Genomic DNA, 18,238 nt, shown 5'->3' with positions numbered 1-18,238 from the left:
CAAAGCCCATTTGTTCCCATGCTTCTGCTCAATTATTTAGGTATAATTTAGAAAACAAGAAGATAGAACAAAATTCCACAGCAGCGCTGCAAGAGGAATGCTGTCAAGACTGGCTGAAGGTAACTGAGCCTGCTTCAGCTGCTGTCTGCACAGGTGAGATTATCTAAAGAAGAACCACAGAAGGGCAAACTGAGCAACGCAGAATGAAAACTACTGAAGTTCAACTTAGCAGCACAGTACCTTAGAAAGATTGGATATTCAGCAGTACCTCTGAATGTATGACCATCTGAGACACCTAATAAACATGCTGAATACCTCTGATTTCCATTTATCAAGATGTAGTAAAATTCCATAAGAAATTAACAGCATCTCATTCAGTTACACACCTCCAATGAATTATTTTCCTTTGATGCTGCTGCATCTGTTTCCTTATAACCCATTAGAGGACTGATGCTCAAGGATGACAATTGGTGCAAAACACATCAGTTTTCCAAAGTACAAGGTTGAATATCCAAAACAAAAATAATTTGATTCAAACAGTGCAACCCTATACAAATGTGTTTTATTAGCACAGACATCTATCAGTTGATCCACACCAAAATTACTTCTCTGAATTCTATTTAGATTAGAAGAAATATCAGTAGTTGATTCTGAACAATCCTGGCACTTAGCATTAACACCATCCACTGCACAGCAGACTCCACAAACCCAGAAAAAAAATGGAGGTGGGGCTGAAGTGTCCACAGTGTAATTAATAAATGACAGCAACTAGTACAGTCAGTTGAAGCATCAGTGTACTAGAAAGACAGCGTTGGACAACACTTCTCTCAGCTATGAAATTGTGGGTCTTGTACCGAAAGCACAAGTGGAGGAGGCAGGAAATCTGGGATTTATTCTAGGATCTGTCACAGATTTCCTGTGTGGCTTTAGAAAAGTCTTGTGGAGTTAACTTCAGCCACATGGATTGCTTTCTTCTGAAAGTAGCTCGTACCCGTGTCTTGAACACCCCATTGTAGGGTGGGCTCATTAGTACCAAGGGTGAGATGTTACCATTGCAACTTTTGCACACAAGCAACAGTAAAGTCAGGATTTAATACAAGTGAAGAAATATGGTCAAAAGCAAAAGGGTAGAATATAAAAGCAGTAATAGTAAGGCAGGCAATATACTCCCTCCCGATAGTTAGTGGGAAGAAAGAAAGAACATGAACTTCAGTCACTGCCTAGTGCAGTTGCTACACAGGTGGGACCAGGAAGCAGTAATCACTTTCACTGGAAGTAAAAACTTCATCTTCCTACTTCTTTCCAGCAAGTAAAACAAAAGGAAACCACAGGATTTGTCATTTTTTAAATCATACCTCCTTTGCAGTCTTCACACACAGCACATCCTCCCCGTGATCTCTAGCTTCCACTGGTGGGAATCCAAGATACTCACTCTTCTATAAAATACTTTCATATACTCTAAAAAAAAAAAAAAGCACAGAGGTTTTGGTTATACGAAATATTAAAGTTATTGCAGTAGGTCAATTTTATTTATCGGGCCCGGTTAGCTAAACGTCTCTACGTGCTCCTGTTGTGAGCTCATATCCTTCTGGGTTCCTCTGGCTGCAAAGAGGGTTCCACCCATTCTCCAGGGGTGAGTCGTACATTAACATAAATAACCCACAACAGTAAATCATCTCATGGTTTAAGTCACTTGTACAGTGCTCACAGATTATCTGTTTATATGTCTTATGCTTTGATTCTACTGAATGTAGCTACCTACAAGGGAAACAAAATCTCAGCATGGCTCAGTGCTGTCCTTAGTTTCTGCAGAACATATGTTGCACAAGATGTTGCTCAGCTGAAATGCCAGTACTAGCAAATATGGCTAGTAAATCACAGTAAATCTAGAAAATAACTCACCAGAAGCCAGGACGCCACTCACTGCTGCATTAGAGCATGACCTGCTAACTGACAACGAGCTGCTGCTTTCTTCTGCTGGCCTGAAGGACAAGCTCGAGGACAAAAGAACATGGGCAACTGCTGGGCAACTTTGACAAGTCTCATATGGCCTATAAGAACGTTAAAAAAGAACTGTTCTGGACATATTTTTTTTTTCTGGTTAAATACAATAAAGCACAAAGTCAAAATCTTTCTGACTTTTTCAGCTTTAGGTTTACTGCTCTTATACATCACACAGACCACATGATAATCTATCCCAGTTAAATGTGTCTAGTTGCTGCTTAGAGTTTCATGTATTGTTTCGTCCGACTTTTATCAGAATCCCTGTGAATCTTCTTCCGGATCTAGAATTTCAGTTTTATGATTTATTAAAAAAAGAAAAAAAAAACTTGTAGTGTCAGATGTAAGTCAATCAAGTCTCTACAAAAAATACCATATAGTAAAAGAGTACATGGTTTCTAAAGTCAGAAATGTCTGTTCTGTATGATATGCATTTTATGTTTTTATTTTGCATCCTTTGAGGATTTAAAACCATCTATCTTTGCGCAAACCTTGTTCACATATTTTCATGTTTCCAAGCACTAGCATCATTACTTCTCCTCCCTATTACTTCTATTTCACTGTTAAATGTAATTGTAACCTACCTGGGGCTGATCTTAGCATACAATAAATGGAATTTACCCAGATTTGTACCTGCAGGACACAGGGATTCCAGTTCATGTGCCACACCACAGCACTCTGCTCGTTTGCAAACACTTCCTGCCCATTCTTCATTAATCTTCCAGGAATATCAAATCAGGTTCCAGTTTGCAAATATGAGAAAGACTTTTCACATCTTCACTTAAGAAAAATCTTTTGACTTTTTAAAGAAAAGTCTTTACCTTATTGTAGTTTCAAAAAAGGTACAGTCTTTCTAAACAAAATAGTCCTTTCTACTGTTCTTTGTTAGCCGTAGTCATCCTAAGGCATCTATCATGAATGTATTTAGATGCTGTAATAATGGGCACACTGCAAGAATCTCTCTTAATTATAGGAGTAGAATTTGGGCATGTCTTCTTTTACTGTATGTTTGTATAGCATAAGGCATATTCTGACAGGGGTTTCTGGAAATATAGTACAACAAAAACTACAAAAATAAGAGAGGATGTAGGTACCACTGAATACCAAAGGGTATTCTAAGCACAAGCATGAAACTTAACCAGGGTGGATTGAAAGGCCAACCTGTTTGCCATATAAATAAAAAATGCAGAGATGTGATTCCTCAAATCCCACGGACTACTGCCTTGGGGTGTCTGTGTTTCAACTGATACGTCCAACTCAGTCTTGGCTTTCATATTGATTTGGGGTCAATATAGGTACAGAATGATCTCAATTAATTTCAGGAAATGAGGTCTGATCATAAGTGGGTAGGTTCTGGCCAAAGTCCAGTTGAAGTAATTACATTCTACTTTTCTCAATTCTCTTAACTACTTTTGACCATAAGATTCTCAGACAAGGTTATGTGCTTTCCTTCAGCTATGAAGAGGGGAAAATAGCTCTTGTGAATCTATACACTAAACAGGAGAGAGTTTACACACATTTTGTAAGGTATTCTGAAATACTACTAGGTAAAATAAAATATATTATAACACTCATTCTAAAAGGATAAAGAGAGTCTCATTGTAAGTCATCCTGTTATTTATTAACAAAAACGCAAATGAAAATTAAAAACATATTGATCTCAGTGAAATGATTTGCTCACTGGAGCTTTATCAACTGCAGGCTGAAAAGATGCCAGGAGGACACTAGCAATTTAATTTTGTTTCCATAAATACTGACATATCAGTGGTATATCAGTGGGCGTTGGGATGACCCCTTAAAGTTTGACCTTAGCATAAAAAGGTTTTAATTTCTTCAGTGTTCACCTGTGGCAGTTCTGCAAAACATCATCCAGAGATGAAGCATGAGCTGATCCTCAGAATCAAATTTGAGTTATGGCAGAATAAAGTGCACAAGGACATGGCAGCCCAGCAGCAAGCCAGCCCTGTTGCCTCAGCACCTGGGCAGCAGCTACAGTTACCAGCTTCGCCCAAGAGGCGCGTGCTGGCCCAAGAGGTTAATGGGATCTGAATTGTGGCTCCTCCATGAAAGCAACAAGGCCAAACCATCTGGAACCGACTGAAGGATGGAATAAAAAAGAATTAAAAAAAAAAAAAAAAAAAAAAACCTCCTGAATGCTTCTAAGCTGTGACAATTATGCAGAAAGTGGGAGAAGTATCACTTTGAGCATCTCTGACCTAAGTCCAGATATTTGTGTGTTTTGGGTGTCACAGTTTTGCTGCCCGAGCTGATTAAATGCTCCTGGAAAGCTCCCTCCTTCACAGCCACACGGCTCAGTGCGTCTCATGCAAGGATGGCCAGGCACAGCTACTGTTAAGGAATTACAACTCCTGAACCGGAGCCCAAGCACAGAATGCAAGCACAAACTTTTGAAAAGCGGCATTAACTGCCATTTCTTCCTCCGCCCACCATTCTCGCCAGTTACATTTCACAACATGCTACTTGTGTCTTACACTATTCTTGCTATATATTTAGGAAACTACAAATCGAAGGCATAATCATCCCATTCAGATTATTGTACCTTTGCTCCCTCAGAATTTACATTTAGTATCACAAATTGTTTATAGAGCATTCATTGATATATTAGTTAAGTTTACTTTTCATTTGATTTTATGTTCCAAGGTTATTTTACAGAACACACGCTCTAGCACCTTCAACCGTGGCCAGCCACATCTTGAAATTTTCTCTCTACTTAATCCTGCCTATTCCACAGCAGAGTAATTTTTTTTTTTCACGCACGACATTTCTTCCAGCAAAACATACACATCTCATAGTATGCTTTATGTTATTTTCAGAAGCCTGTGTTGCCCCGCGCAAGACTCCCACATCACATACCCACATAGACACTCATGGTGCTATTGTTGAAAACTTCCATTGGAACCGCGCAGAGGAAGCCCATCTGCCACAGCTCAGGATGTCCTGTTTCTGTGAGGGGCTTTGGCTACTCGTTGGCCATTTTCTTGTTGAAAATACAGCTATTTAGGAGATTGGAGAACACTTAATTTTACATCTATCAGAACAATCTAATGTGAAAAGGACGTTCCAAACAGCTTCCCTCATGAGCTGAGACTCCTGAGGCATGGACACCTCCTCAGAATTAATGCTTTTAGTTTAGGGTCCTCTGTTCTGGTTTGCCAATGGGAAAGGCGCAGGGAAAGAGTTCTGTAAGGATGGGATACGCTCTAATCATTGAGATAATCTCACAATACAGCTGCTGCTTCCAGAGCATCCCCGTGGCCCTGACTGTCCTCCAACCCAAATGATAATGCAACGCTGGCAGGTTTGTAGGCTGGCTGCAGGCAGGGTGGGCAGGACCCATTCCCATGCAGAAAGCAGCTCCGCCTCTGAGTGACCTGGTGGGGCGGAGCAGGTAGCCTCACGGTGCCCTAACCCAGCAGGGAGGACACACGCTCATCCCCTGTCAGAAACAGGGGTCCCTGGCTTCTACCATAGTGGGTATATAATCTGGGGTTAGCATCTGTTTATAATTTATACTTACTTGTTTTAAGAGACTGGTTGCTTTGTAACAGAAAAGAGGCAGCTCTGTGGCTAGTTTGGATTCTGATCTTATTGGCAATTATTGCAAGACTGCGATAAGTTCAAACCTCAGGAAACATCTTTTATGATTGACTGGTGATACTTGTTTTATTTCACTGTAATAACAGTAACTCCTGTTCAAAAGCTCTCAGGCATACCTGAAAGCGACCTTGCAGTCATTTTTAATAACCATATTTCATTAACCCTAACTAAAATGAGCATAGGAATATACACAATAATAATTCCCTGTTACCATCCATCCAATTGTTCTGCATTTTAAAGACGCAGGAACTAAGAAGCAGAGGAAAGCCACTGACCTAGAGCCACCAAGAGGTCAGTGGCAGTAACAGAACCCAGCTCTGAGCTGGGAGTCTGTTTTATCTTCATGAGAAGTGACTCGTACTGACTGGGGAAGAGGGAGACCCAAAGCTGTCACAACAGACATTGGACAGGTGAAGGAAAAGGAACAACGCACTACATATGATCTAACCACATGATCATAACACACTAGATTTTCTTCTTCAAGATGCTGTGCAGGATTGGACTCCAGAATATGTGTGTAAAATGAAGGCTTCTGCAAGTATTTTGTTTGAAGTCATCCAAAACCAAGGAAATACTGACAAAATCACAATTTTGCCTTGGTTCTCTGAGATGCATCCAGCTCAAAATATGGGAATAAGGTTATTGCTGTTTTATCTAACACTTTATACTTTAGTTTACCATTAAAAATGTCTGTTCCCATCAAAGCTTTGGCATGGTGAGAAAGGTTATTTGAGGGGATAGCAAAGAACAGTGTTTCTTCCATTATATTACTACAGTAATGAGTGCTGACGATACCAGGAACTGAAAATTCTCCCTTTTGGTAGCTTAATCAATTGGAGAACTTCACAGTAGATGAAAAAAAGTCATCTGAGCAGTTTAAGCAATTAAGAAGTGTTTTCTGGGTAATCATAATACAGGAAAACAAAGGTCTGCAATGCATTCACAGTGTAAAAAAATGGAGCTTTTACACATTCTAATTGTTTTCATAACAAAAAATATTATAAATAGTTTTGAAAGATGGGAATTCTTTCATGCATTGAGAGACTTTTGCTACTGTCATTTTTGCGTATGACACAAAGCCACACAGTGCCATCTAGTGTTCTGTGGCCATAGAAGGCAAAACATGTTGAGAACCTTCAAAAGATGTTCCAAATTATTTCACAGTGATAAACCCTTGCTTTAAATGCAAATATTTCTTTAAGGCTGAAATATGCACAGCAAATGTAAAGTGAGTTTTGAATACAATTTACCAAAGTTTTACAATACTATCTCATGTTGCTGTGTTGCTAAACCGATTCCCACATCATCTCAGTGCTCAAATTGTCCTTTTTGCTGTTGGATCGCTACTAGAATCATGCTAGCAACAGCCTAATTAATTAATCAGCATAGAACAAAAATTTCTTTGCTTGCTTAATTTGTAAGTGGTACTTGACTTGGAAATATTTCTGTTGCACTGGACTACACAGAAATAAAAATGAAGCCATCACAGTGTTGCAGCATTATACTGTAAAATGTCATATGGACTGGCTGCATCTCAACAAAATCGAGAAAGGTTTTGGACACTTGTGTTGTTGCAGAGATATAATAAGGAACAGAATTTGACTTGCTTTTCCATGCAGCAGTTAAGCTGTGTCTGCAGAGTCAGATCCTGAATTTGTATCCCAAGAGTCTTTTTTTTTCCCAAAAATTCAGAAGAAAATGATTGAGTTTGTTTAATGGCTGTCATGAAAACAGACTGTTTCCAGAAAGCATACTGCTCAAGGGAGAACTCTCACAGGAGGAGCAGGATAGCCTTAGCTAAGTGTTAGCCATTGTAAAAGTGCCTTTTCAGTTACCTGAAATGTTGTGACAAAATCTGGAGGCTTTCTGCTAAAGAAGATCCTGTTTCCACTCTTTCCCTCTCAAAGGCACATCAGACCACTCTGTGACTTGATTCAACTCAGCAACCTGAAAGAAAATATTTATTTATTTTCCACCTGAATAAAACTGAAGTATTTTCTAAGAAGATTTGGCATTTGCTGGAGTGAGTGTATGGGAGGAAGCACAACTGAGAGAGCTAGACCAGCAAAGGGCAAATGTAAGGGAGGATGAAGACATTCTTTTTTTGCTCTCCAGTTGTGAAAATGAAGAGAAAAAAAAAAAAAAAAAAAAAAACACCTAACTTGCCAAACAGAAACCCTTGGGTTCCTGGCACTTTCAGCTTTTCATCTTTATTTTCAATGTACTTACTTGCAGCACAGTTGCTTTTCATCCTGCTCCCAATCAGAGAGGAGAGCATGCCCTGTGCATTCACACCTTTGAGGAACGGGACAAGCTGCATACAGTGTGTGGGCCAGAGGTAGGCCTACACTTTTTGTGTTTCTGACACTAGTATTTCTCCTGGCACGCTGGGCTGTTGGCTGGTTTTTTTCCTTGAAACATTTTATAAAGCCACTACTAGATCTGTCCAGCTGCCCAGCTATGATATGTGATATGTGCCCTCAGAAAGATCCAAGCATTTATTCTAGTCCAAATGTACAGACATTGACATATGTTAATGATCACATCATGTATGGCCTGGCCAGGCATATAGGGATTATGGATTCACACAAGAAAGAGCTCTGGTAACAAATCAGTAAATGAACAGATCAGCCAGAACGAGTGTACAGGTTTTTTAGGATACTTGTACTCTCTGAAAACAGAGAGTTGATATATATGAAATATATATACACACACATATTTTTTTTCCCTAGATTAAACAGGTATAGCACCAGCTGAATCATTTTTGTCCGTACTGCTCTCGAAATCAGATACTGATATCTGTTACTCTACTCCAAGAGTTTGTCCAAAAATGGATGGGAGTCTTCTTAATAGCTTAGTGAACAACCTAATAAATGTCAAGAGATTTACTTAGGAATAGATGAGGAAAACAGCCTGTTAACTATTTAAATAAATTTTCTATTTTTGTTTCTAGGATGTCACCGATTAGTTTGGATGGAAAGAAAACAACAATAAACACCAGAAACAGTTCTGAACTGCCATTTAATCTTGGGCTTAAAGACAACTTTCATACCAAGCAGGTAAACAGAGTTCATTGACTAGCTGAATCAAAATAGTTTTGCTAAAGCTAATTAAAAATTTAGATCTTAAATGAGTAAGGAAAAAAAGGCTTTGTTTTAAACTGATGCTAGATTCTTGTAGCTCTGCTCCTGTGAGAGAAAAAAAAATCATATACTGAGCCTTTTCTTTCATTTATTTGCTCACAAAGAGAAGATACTGTAGATTTATTTCTTGTTTGTACTGGAAAACACAGCTGTTTTAGCTTTTCTGTCAGACCCCCAGGATCCTGTCTTTATAATGACTTTTTAAAATGCACAGTTTGTTTGCCTAGGAAAATTTGAATTGTATTACATTCTGGATCCAAAGAAAAGAAAAATAAAATAAAAAACAGCACCACCTTTAGAAGGCAGAGGTTTTTATTTTAAATACTGTAAAAAATACTTCAGTGTGGTATGGCTAAGAAATTGTGTAGGAAAATTAGTCTCATCATGGAGGCTATTTAACATACAACAGCAAGACACAGATGGGCATTGCTCTTCACAGCATAAAAAAAAAGGGAGAAGATTCTCCTGATCAAATAGCAGAGTACATTTCCATGAAAAATGATTTTTGTGGGAAAAAAAGAAAGAAAACAAGGCAATGAAACAAATTCAAAGCATCATAAATGAAAGGTGGAAGGTTTAAATGCAGTGTGATGTGCAACTAGGAGTTTAAAAGAAAGCTCATTACAGATACCAGAATAAGAGAAGCTGTGAAAGGACTATCAGAAGATTGAAAAAAAAAAAGAAAAAATGGGAAGGGAATGGCATGGGATAAGACTGGTTTCTTGGCACCATTAAACAACATTAAGGATCACTCTGTGTCCTCTAAAAACACTCTTTTAATTGGAAGAAAATGAACAGAGAAAATTCTCAGAGAGCTGATCTTGGAAAAAAATAATCTATTTAACAGCAATAGGTTATCAGCAGAAGAATATATTCACCTACTTTGGAAAGAAATAAAGGGCTTGTGCCTTTTAATAAAATCAGCTATCACTAGAAAAGGCTGGAAGAAAATATATTGCACTTATCATTAAAAAGGTATTGCAGCTATTTATAAGTAGGAAAACACACTTCTGTGTCAAGTGAATTAATTGATAAAATAAATAAAAACTCATAAAATGCTACAATATTTCTAGAAAACTTGGATTAACCATCAGAAAAATCATGTCTCCAGGCTACTTCCGTAGCGAGACAAAACATGCGAAAGCGACTAGCAGACATATCTGACTTGGATTTTTATGAAACCTCTGACAATATGCGAGAGTTAACACTCACCTAGGTTTTAGCTGGGCAGCCCAAGTGTCAGAATATCCCATGGAGAGTCCGTGTCAGCGCAACACAAATAGAGGAAAGTCAAATTATGAGAGAATAGTGTCGACTACTAGTAATAGTGGGGGGAATGACAGGTTATCATTAAGGTCTGACTCGTGAAGTGCAGTCGAATCCATACATTACCCTGCCTCTCCATCGCCCTTTCTTTGTACTGCAAAGGTATCAGACAGGCCCCATCCTGCCTGCACTTCAAGATGTATGTTGCCCTGCACAGTACTGGCCTCTCCAGTTGGATTCAGATGGATTCAGAAAATGATAATAGCGAGATGGGACCTCAAATAAAAATGGAATGAGAGAGAGCTTAAAAATTTAATAAGAAGGAAGCAAACAACAATTACTCAAATGCTGCCTTATTTTGAATGACTGATACTGAATGCTTATTATTATTTTTTCTTGACAATATACGCTTTAAAATTTGAAACATTACCAGAGCAGAAAGTATGAATAAAGCCTGAAAAATATGAAATTAATTCAGAGCTTACTGAAGTCAGTGAATGACTTCCAATGGCTTTAATAGGCTTTGGCACCAGCCCTTAAAGCGTAGCAAAGAAAACAGAAAACAATATAAACTGAAGTGGGATTTATATCGCTACTATAAATAATGTATATAAACTCAATTACTGGAAGCACTATTCGTATACACTTAATTTATCATTATTAAAGTGAGATTATGGCAGTTTTATGTGAGACAGAGGTAAATCAGTGTCTTTACTGAAAACAGTTCATTTCTATTATCCATTACAATTACATGGGCACTTTCTTTCTTAAGTTTTGAAAAAATCTCAGTCTTGCCCCTCTCTGGCTTAGAAAAACATAGCATGAATGTATAGTATATATGCAAAATTAAAACCAAAAATATTATAAATCAAAAATACTTTTTGTTTTCCACTTTCAGAATTTAAATATTAAATAATTGAGGCACAAATAAAAGGTAGCAGGACCTTTAGCAAGTGGTAACACTTGCTAAAATGGATAGCTCCAACAAACTTGGAAGATTTCCTGCACACAGAAGGTGTCCCCCACTCCCTTTCAGGAGGGATATTTACACCGGTGACAGAAAGCTGCTGCTCATGCAGGATGATTATGGCTCCCGTTCAGCTCATGACATTAATTTCAGGAAGGCAGCTCAGCTGCTGCCTGTTAACTGTGGTTTGTCCAGCAGAACTACCCACAGTTGTGCCCTGGGTGGTCAGTTTGGTATTATTCCTTCAAAGATGATCTGATGACATAAGGTTTGTGTCACCTCTTTACTTCAATCCTCTCCACCTTCTCAGTACAAATTAACTTCTCTTCAGATTAATCTGTGCAGATTTAGTGAAAACTGCTTCCGACCCAGTCCAGGGTGTCCCTCAGGAAAATGTTCCACATGATTGCGCGCTTCCTTCTTACCAGGGACAAGAGAATCAACCATTAATTTCAGAAAGCTCATGCCACCAACTACAGACACGTGCATAGTTTGAAGGGATCCAGTCTGTTTCTTCCCGGCAGCACTGAATGCACAGCTACTAAACTTGAGATTTTGCATTTTCACTGGATTTTCAGTGAACTTTTTCAAGAAAAAAAAAAATCCTCCTTCCTAATGATTGCTTACTACTATTTTGACGTATTTATTAATCAGAAAGCCTGATAAACTACAGCCCTTTCTTTTACCTCCTAATTAGGCAAAGCGACAACGCAGGCCCCTGAACTCCCCTTCTGCTTTCTTCTTCCCTGAGATCTTAACCAAAGCACTTGGCTTTCAGCAGCCATCCAATCCTTTCGCTCTCCTGAAGTGACCAACAAAAAGGAAATTAATGCCAACTGTGGGGGGTGATTTTATATTGACACTTTTCCAACAGAATCCAGACTTAGACCACCAGCGTTTCACAGGGGACAGTCACCCATCATCAGATGGTTGCAATTTTCCAACAGCAACTGTCCTGCGACGCGTTCAGCATACTAACTACAGCAAAAAAAAAAAGACTTTTTATTTTCTTATCAGGCATTACACCACTGGTACTTCAAGTTGGTGCTGCATTTTAAAATATTCAAATATAAGGCATCCTATTTAGTATACTCACTGTCTTAAAACTGTTACCTCAGTCCAAACATAAAACAAATAAAAATTTAATCAACCTGTGTAATGAAAACTGATATTATTTTATAAGTTATATTAACCTGCTATGCTTCCCTCTCCAGTACAACTAGCCAGCATTTCTTTTATCCCACCAGCCAAAAGGCTAATCCTCACAGCAGCTGTTACTACTCCAGTACAGAATGAATGTGAATTTAACCTCTCCTGGATACAGCCTAATAAATTCTGCTGTTTTCTTAAGCACTTCAGTGAATTAAAATGGACGTTGGCGTGCCATCCAAATTCATGAACAGGTCTGAAGTGGCTTTTAGGCATGTAGCCAAATAACTTCCCAATTCCCTTATAGGGTATAGCTCTCACTCCAGAGATCTTCCCAGCAAAAAATAAAAAGCATCTTTTCCATTTCCTTATAATTACTTTTAATTTTCTTCACGTTATTCAAGCAACTCAAACACAAAATGACATTCAAATGACATGAAGGATTCATTTGCACTATCTGCATCACATTGATTTTAACTTAATTGCATAAGTAAAAAATATGCAGAAAAAAAAGCTGTTCTTGTGCAACCTTTCCAGCAGTTGCAAAGGCCAAGCTTTGGAAGGAGAAAGCTTGAACACACAATTCAGCCACACATGTGTTTGAGTACCGAGTAAGGCTGAGTAAACTAAGAACATTCCCCGGTAAAATGATGATTTGCTTATTAGAGGCAAATCAGTTCTTTGGCTGATGCTTAACTTTACTCCAACTAAAACCAAGAGAAGTTCTCAAGGCTTCCACTTGCTAGGGCTTCCATCCCAATTTTCAAACCTCAGAGGATTTAGACTTTGACTTGGGAAAGCATTGAGCAACACACCAAACTCGGAAATATTTGGAGACCTGCACACTCAAGCAGGTTATTCGTGTTTCTGCACCTTCCCTGCCGGAGATGTAGCGCCTCCTGTCGCGACAGCAGCCACGAGCCGCCTCGCCACAACGTGCGCCTCGGGCCTCCCCGACTTACCTGCGGCCTCGACGCCCGCAGCGGCGCCGCGCGGCCTGGGCTCGCCCCGCCTGCGGGCGGGACCGGGGCCGGGGCGGGGAGGCGGCGCGTCCAAGATGGCGGCGCTGGGCGCGCGCGGGTGGCTGCGGCGCGCGGTGCCCTCGCGCCTGTGGGGGCGGCGCGCGCGGGGCCAGGACGCCGCGGCCGGTGCGTGAGCGGCGCGCGCGCTGCCCGCGGCCGTTAGGGCCGTTGGGGCCGTTGGCGAGCGCGGGGAGGGGAAGCGGGTGGGTCCCTCCCCGCGGGCCGCAGCGTGGCGTTAACCGCGCTCAATGTCCCCTTCCAGCACCCAGGGCTGCCAAACCCGCCTTCACCGATGAAGCGGTTCAGAATTTGCTCTACAAAATGACGGGGCTGAACTTGGAGAAGGTTTTCAAATCGGTTAAGAAGGAGCTGAAGCCGCCCACGTACAAGCTGATGACCGAGGCGCAGCTGGAGGAGGTAGGCGCCGCGCGGGCCCCTCGCTGCTTCCTGCAGCGCTGCCTGTCCGCGCGCACTGAGCTTGGCTTGGCTTTATGTTCCCGAGCAAGCCTGCCGTGGAGCGAGCCTGGAATAACCTTGGCGCTTTCAGTAATGTCCGTGGCTTTTGGCTTGGGGCCTCCCTCCCGCGATGTGTCTTGAGTTACTCCAATAGTGCTTATTGTTTTTATGTGTTTTTTTTTTTTTACGCATATATATTGAATTCATGTCTTAAGTGCAGGAATAAAAGATGTACTTTGCTCTAAATTAAAACATTTGGCCTGAAATTGTGTGCTAGCTTTCCAATAGAATGTTTTTTATTATAAAGTTAATTCTTATAATTAGTAACTAAATAACTTATTATTATAACTAATAACTATTATTATTAGGCCACAAGAAAAGCTATTGAGGAAGCTAAAGAAAAACTCCGAATGCCTCCTGTTTTGAATGAACGAGAGCCAATCGATGATGTATTAGCAGAAGACAAAATCCTTGAAGGAACTGAAACTGCAAAATACGTGTTTACTGATTTAACTTATTCCACTCCACATCGTGTGAGTATCTGAACATATAAATACATTTTAAGAGCTTTTCTTTTGTAATTTCAAAATAAGCTTTAGGTTTTAATATATTATTGTAGTGCATGAAAAATTTGGGGAATCTGAAATTAACATCCTGGTAAATTAAAGTCTTTGGTGCAAGGTAATACAGAAACACATACCTCAGAATATTCTAATAGATAATGATAAATTACATTTCGGTGCTGAAAAAGAGTCATTTTGGGGACTTGGCAGGAAGGGGAGCTCTGTGGTAGTTCTTTATTTTAAAGGAGGTGCTTGTGATTTGCTAAGCTGCTTATTGGGAGTGCTGAGTTCATCCACACTTCCTGGAAGTTGGTGTTGAGTTGCTCAATGCTCTGTGTAAACCAAAAGATCACACTACTTTACAGGGGCGAATATCTGATGGAAATTTGAGCTAGGTTTGTATAATAAAACTTCTGGACCGTCTAAAGTGGCAGTCAGAGACCAGAAGGACTTCCAACACATCATCGTGATTTTAGGAAATCAGCATGGTCCAAGCATGCATAATATGGTGATAGTGGGAAATGAATTGCCAAGCCTTGCTTGTGATTTGAGAGGTCTCCCACTGAACCTTGGTGGTGTTTATTCTTCTGCCTCAGTGTATTTAGACTTTCCTCATCCCGAAGAACTCTGAGTCTGCAGCCCTAAATCAAGCACTTGTCAATGGGTCTGAATATTTTGTATGGGTTTTAGCTATGTTTTGTACTGCAGTTGCCCTTGCCAAAAGCACAGGGTTTGCACTTACTACTTCTCGAACAAGTTTTAAAAAGTACTTAGATTATGCTTGCATTTTTTATTTAGTATACATTTTAAATGAGACTGCCATTTTCTGCCTATTAGTTATGTTTTTCTTCTGTTTTTGCGGAGCTGTGGCTTTTAATGTAAGCACAGAGAGATATCTCTACGTGTTAAGATTAAAATGCAAATTTAGCACTTAATTAGCAGAGACAAAGGGAGAAAAGAGATGTAGCTCATGCTACATCTGCCAGAAAGAAACGGTACGTTCAGCACGAGTTTAGGCACAGTAGGATATTCCCAACCAACAGTCTGTCTTACAGTGGTTCTGAGTGTGAAGACTAGAGCTTTTCCCGCTTTCAGGAGCGGTTCATCGTCGTTAGAGAACCCAGTGGCGTGTTACGCAAAGCGTCCTGGGAAGAACGAGACAGAATGATTCAGATTTTCTTCCCTAAAGAAGGGCGCAGAGTCATTCCCCCGGTCCTATTCAAGGATGAACACCTTGTGGTAAGGCTTTTCCTCATTCTGAAAAAGGATTATTTGCATTAGTTGCGCTCTGGTAGCGAAATTGTGTTGTTTGGACAGAATATTAGCACTTAATAAACCCGTCTGTATATTCTAAGATGCTTGAATTCTGTGTTAAACAGCTGCTTATTCGTTTAAGTTATTTCAATAAAATTCCAGGTAAACTGAACCAGATAGTACTATCATACTATGGACCCAATTTAGTTGTTATGCATTGATGAAATTTTATGCTTACTCTGGAAGCACAAACTAGTGAAAACAAACACACACAGAAAAACCTTTGAGAAGCACATCCATGTTACTGTTACCCAAGGCAGTTACTTTGCCACTTCGTATTATAATTAAATAGATGCTCTTTTCAAGAACAAATATTCTGGCTACCATCTAGATTTTGGTGTACTGGAATGGTGTGATATGAATCTGTTACTTAATTTTAACTGTCATCTTAGACTGTGTTTCAGCAAGACCGTCATGAGGATCTCCTTAACATGTGCATTGCACAGTTTGAGCCAGATTCACCTGACTATATTAGAGTGAGTTCACTTGCTTTTTTCCTCATAACAAATCTAGTGTTGTTTGAACTAAGGCCTTATTTTGTAAGCATAAGTATTATCTGGGGATCATAGTTGCTGTTCAGATGGGCTTTTTTCTCCAAAGGGATTAAGTATTGTTCTGAGCTTTTTGCATTCCTGCAGAGAAATAAAACTGTAAAAAGCCTGTAAAAATCGGCTTGTCAACAGTATAAAAAGAATTGCAGATAAATACTATTTTATGTATCTGGGTGGTTTTGGTATCCAAGTTGCTCTGTGTCACCGAGTGTGAGCATAATTGCTAACGGGCAGGATCTCAAGTAGCTCTTTCAAAGTAGCACTTTTCTTCTTGGCTCTATTTTTTTCTTTTCTATTAAAGAATACGTTATAAATTGAGGACAGTGAAATAAAGGTGTAGAGGTTATGCTCCCTTCGTTCCCAAAGTGCCGGTACATAGCTATTATATAGCTTCCTCTTACCAAGAACTTGTTAACCAGTGTTGTCCAGAATTAGATTTATTAAGTTTTGAACAGTTTAGAGAGTTTTGAAAGTGATTTGGATTAAAATAAGTTAAGATTTGAGGGGAGAAACTCTCAGCAAGCTCTGGTTATGCTACTGAAACAAACCGTTGTGTGTATAGGTTCATCATAGGACATATGATGACATTGAGAACCATGCTAAGTATGATCTGCTCCGTTCAACAAGACACTTTGGAGGAATGGTGTGGTATCTGGTAAACAGAAAGAAAACGGATGGCTTACTAATAGATATGCTCCACAGAGACTTGTAAGTATGGTTTGTCAGATATGTTATGATTATCTAAAGTAGTACTACAAAACAAGTTCTATTGTTTAAAAGGAAGCATTTTTGCAAAATGCTTAAGTTTTTAATTGCATGAAATTACTTGCTAGCATCTATTCTATAGAGAGAGATCCAGAAGGGAAGCACCAACTGCAGGAGCATGAAACTAGTTTTGTGCGGAAAGAAGCCTTTTACAGTTGTTGCTGTTGTTTTGGGCCACTTAAGATAGAGAAGTTTAAAGGGTCTTCCCCAATCACACACCTATTTCTGCTTTATGTTCAGTTTTGTGCAAGCAAATCACTTATTCTAAGCTTCATTTAAACTAGAATAGCTGTCATAAGATTTCGATACTAGTTCTATCCATTATGCTAAGTGTTAATTAGTGTCAGAAAACTAGTTTTTGGCCTAGCTCTTTTGTTAGTTGTCATTGGGCAATTCATTGTATTTTAAACAGATTACAGCTTCAGTTGAGGTGAACCCTTCATGTGACTTCAAGTTACACAAAATAATCAGTCCTATACCTTAAAGTACCGGGCATGCTGCACATCCAGTGCTCCATGAGCATTGCCATCACAGTGGATTATAACATACACCTTCTCATCATGGCACTGCAGGTGAAAGCCTGGTAGTGTGCAAGCAAAGTGGAAGTATTTGCAGAGAGTATTTGCTACAACTCTGTCTTTCTTTGCTTAGGCTGGATGATACTACAAGCTTAATCACCCTCTATCATATGCTTCATCCGGAATGTCCGTCGGCAAAAGAAGCTAAAGAAGGAAATCTCCAAGGTGTGGAGCTGATCAAGGTAGGCTTTTCTACATAAAGCCTAATGACCTTTTAAAGGTCAAGTCCTCAAACAGTAACACCGTAGTTAAGAGGTTTTGTAACTGCTTTTTTATAAAAAGCAGATATTCAAGTGGCAGTGTTGGATATGTATCCTTTTTCTACACCACATGGCAATATTTCAGGTGTAGCCTGGTGCCAGACCATGCATCTGGTAATTTTCTAGGGCAAGCTTCTGTGTTCGTAATAGTACATTCATCTCTATCATAACCTGCTTATAGGTATTTGCAAAAACTGAATCCCAGAAAGAAGGCTACATCCAACTGGCCCTTCAGGCTTACCAAGAAGCAATGGCTACCTCTACAGCTTCATGAAATAAATCTTAAACCTTTATAAACATTCTCTGTACAGGAGTCTCAAAAACTTTTGACCATTTCGTGTGTTGAAGAAAAACATGCACAATAAAGTAGAGATTTTTAAAAGTATTATAAATAAACATAGAGTTGTCTTTTTCCTTTCAAGGGACAACAGGCTCAGATAAATTTGTTTTTGATTATATCTTCACCCTGAACACCTGCCCATGCTTCACTTACCTACTTGTAAGAAGTGATTACTTTGGAGAGATGAATTTAGGTAGAGCTAGCACCGTGAAGTGTTACAGTTTAGGCTGTTAGCCAAGAGGAAC

At 39.5% G+C, this 18,238-nt stretch overlaps 1 protein-coding gene across 1 annotated transcript; it reads left to right on the top strand.

The window, feature by feature from the left end:
* Positions 1-13,188: 13,188 nt before the first annotated feature.
* On the top strand, positions 13,189-17,961 carry MRPS22 (mitochondrial ribosomal protein S22). Its single transcript, XM_088530211.1, has 8 exons — positions 13,189-13,292; positions 13,429-13,583; positions 13,991-14,155; positions 15,281-15,424; positions 15,892-15,975; positions 16,613-16,758; positions 17,467-17,575; positions 17,835-17,961. Exons 1-8 carry the CDS (start codon positions 13,202-13,204, stop codon positions 17,925-17,927), a joined length of 987 nt encoding a protein of 328 aa, XP_088386337.1. The 5' UTR covers positions 13,189-13,201; the 3' UTR covers positions 17,928-17,961.
* Positions 17,962-18,238: the final 277 nt, after the last annotated feature.

This window comes from Tinamus guttatus, unplaced genomic scaffold, assembly GCF_059628265.1.
Source record: "Tinamus guttatus ecotype Peru unplaced genomic scaffold, ASM5962826v1 Tinamus_guttatus_pri_ptg000364l, whole genome shotgun sequence".
Lineage (NCBI taxonomy): Eukaryota > Metazoa > Chordata > Aves > Tinamiformes > Tinamidae > Tinamus > Tinamus guttatus.
This window is presented reverse-complemented; position numbering and strand designations above follow the sequence as displayed.

Bases quoted from the DNA above. Each gene is read 5' to 3' on its own strand.
- MRPS22 (XM_088530211.1), top strand. From the start codon at position 13,202: ATGGCGGCGCTGGGCGCGCGCGGGTGGCTGCGGCGCGCGGTGCCCTCG. The intron at 13,584-13,990 runs GTAGGCGCCGCG...TATTATTATTAG, and splicing joins CCGAGGCGCAGCTGGAGGAG to GCCACAAGAAAAGCTATTGA. The intron at 16,759-17,466 runs GTAAGTATGGTT...TTCTTTGCTTAG, and splicing joins GATATGCTCCACAGAGACTT to GCTGGATGATACTACAAGCT.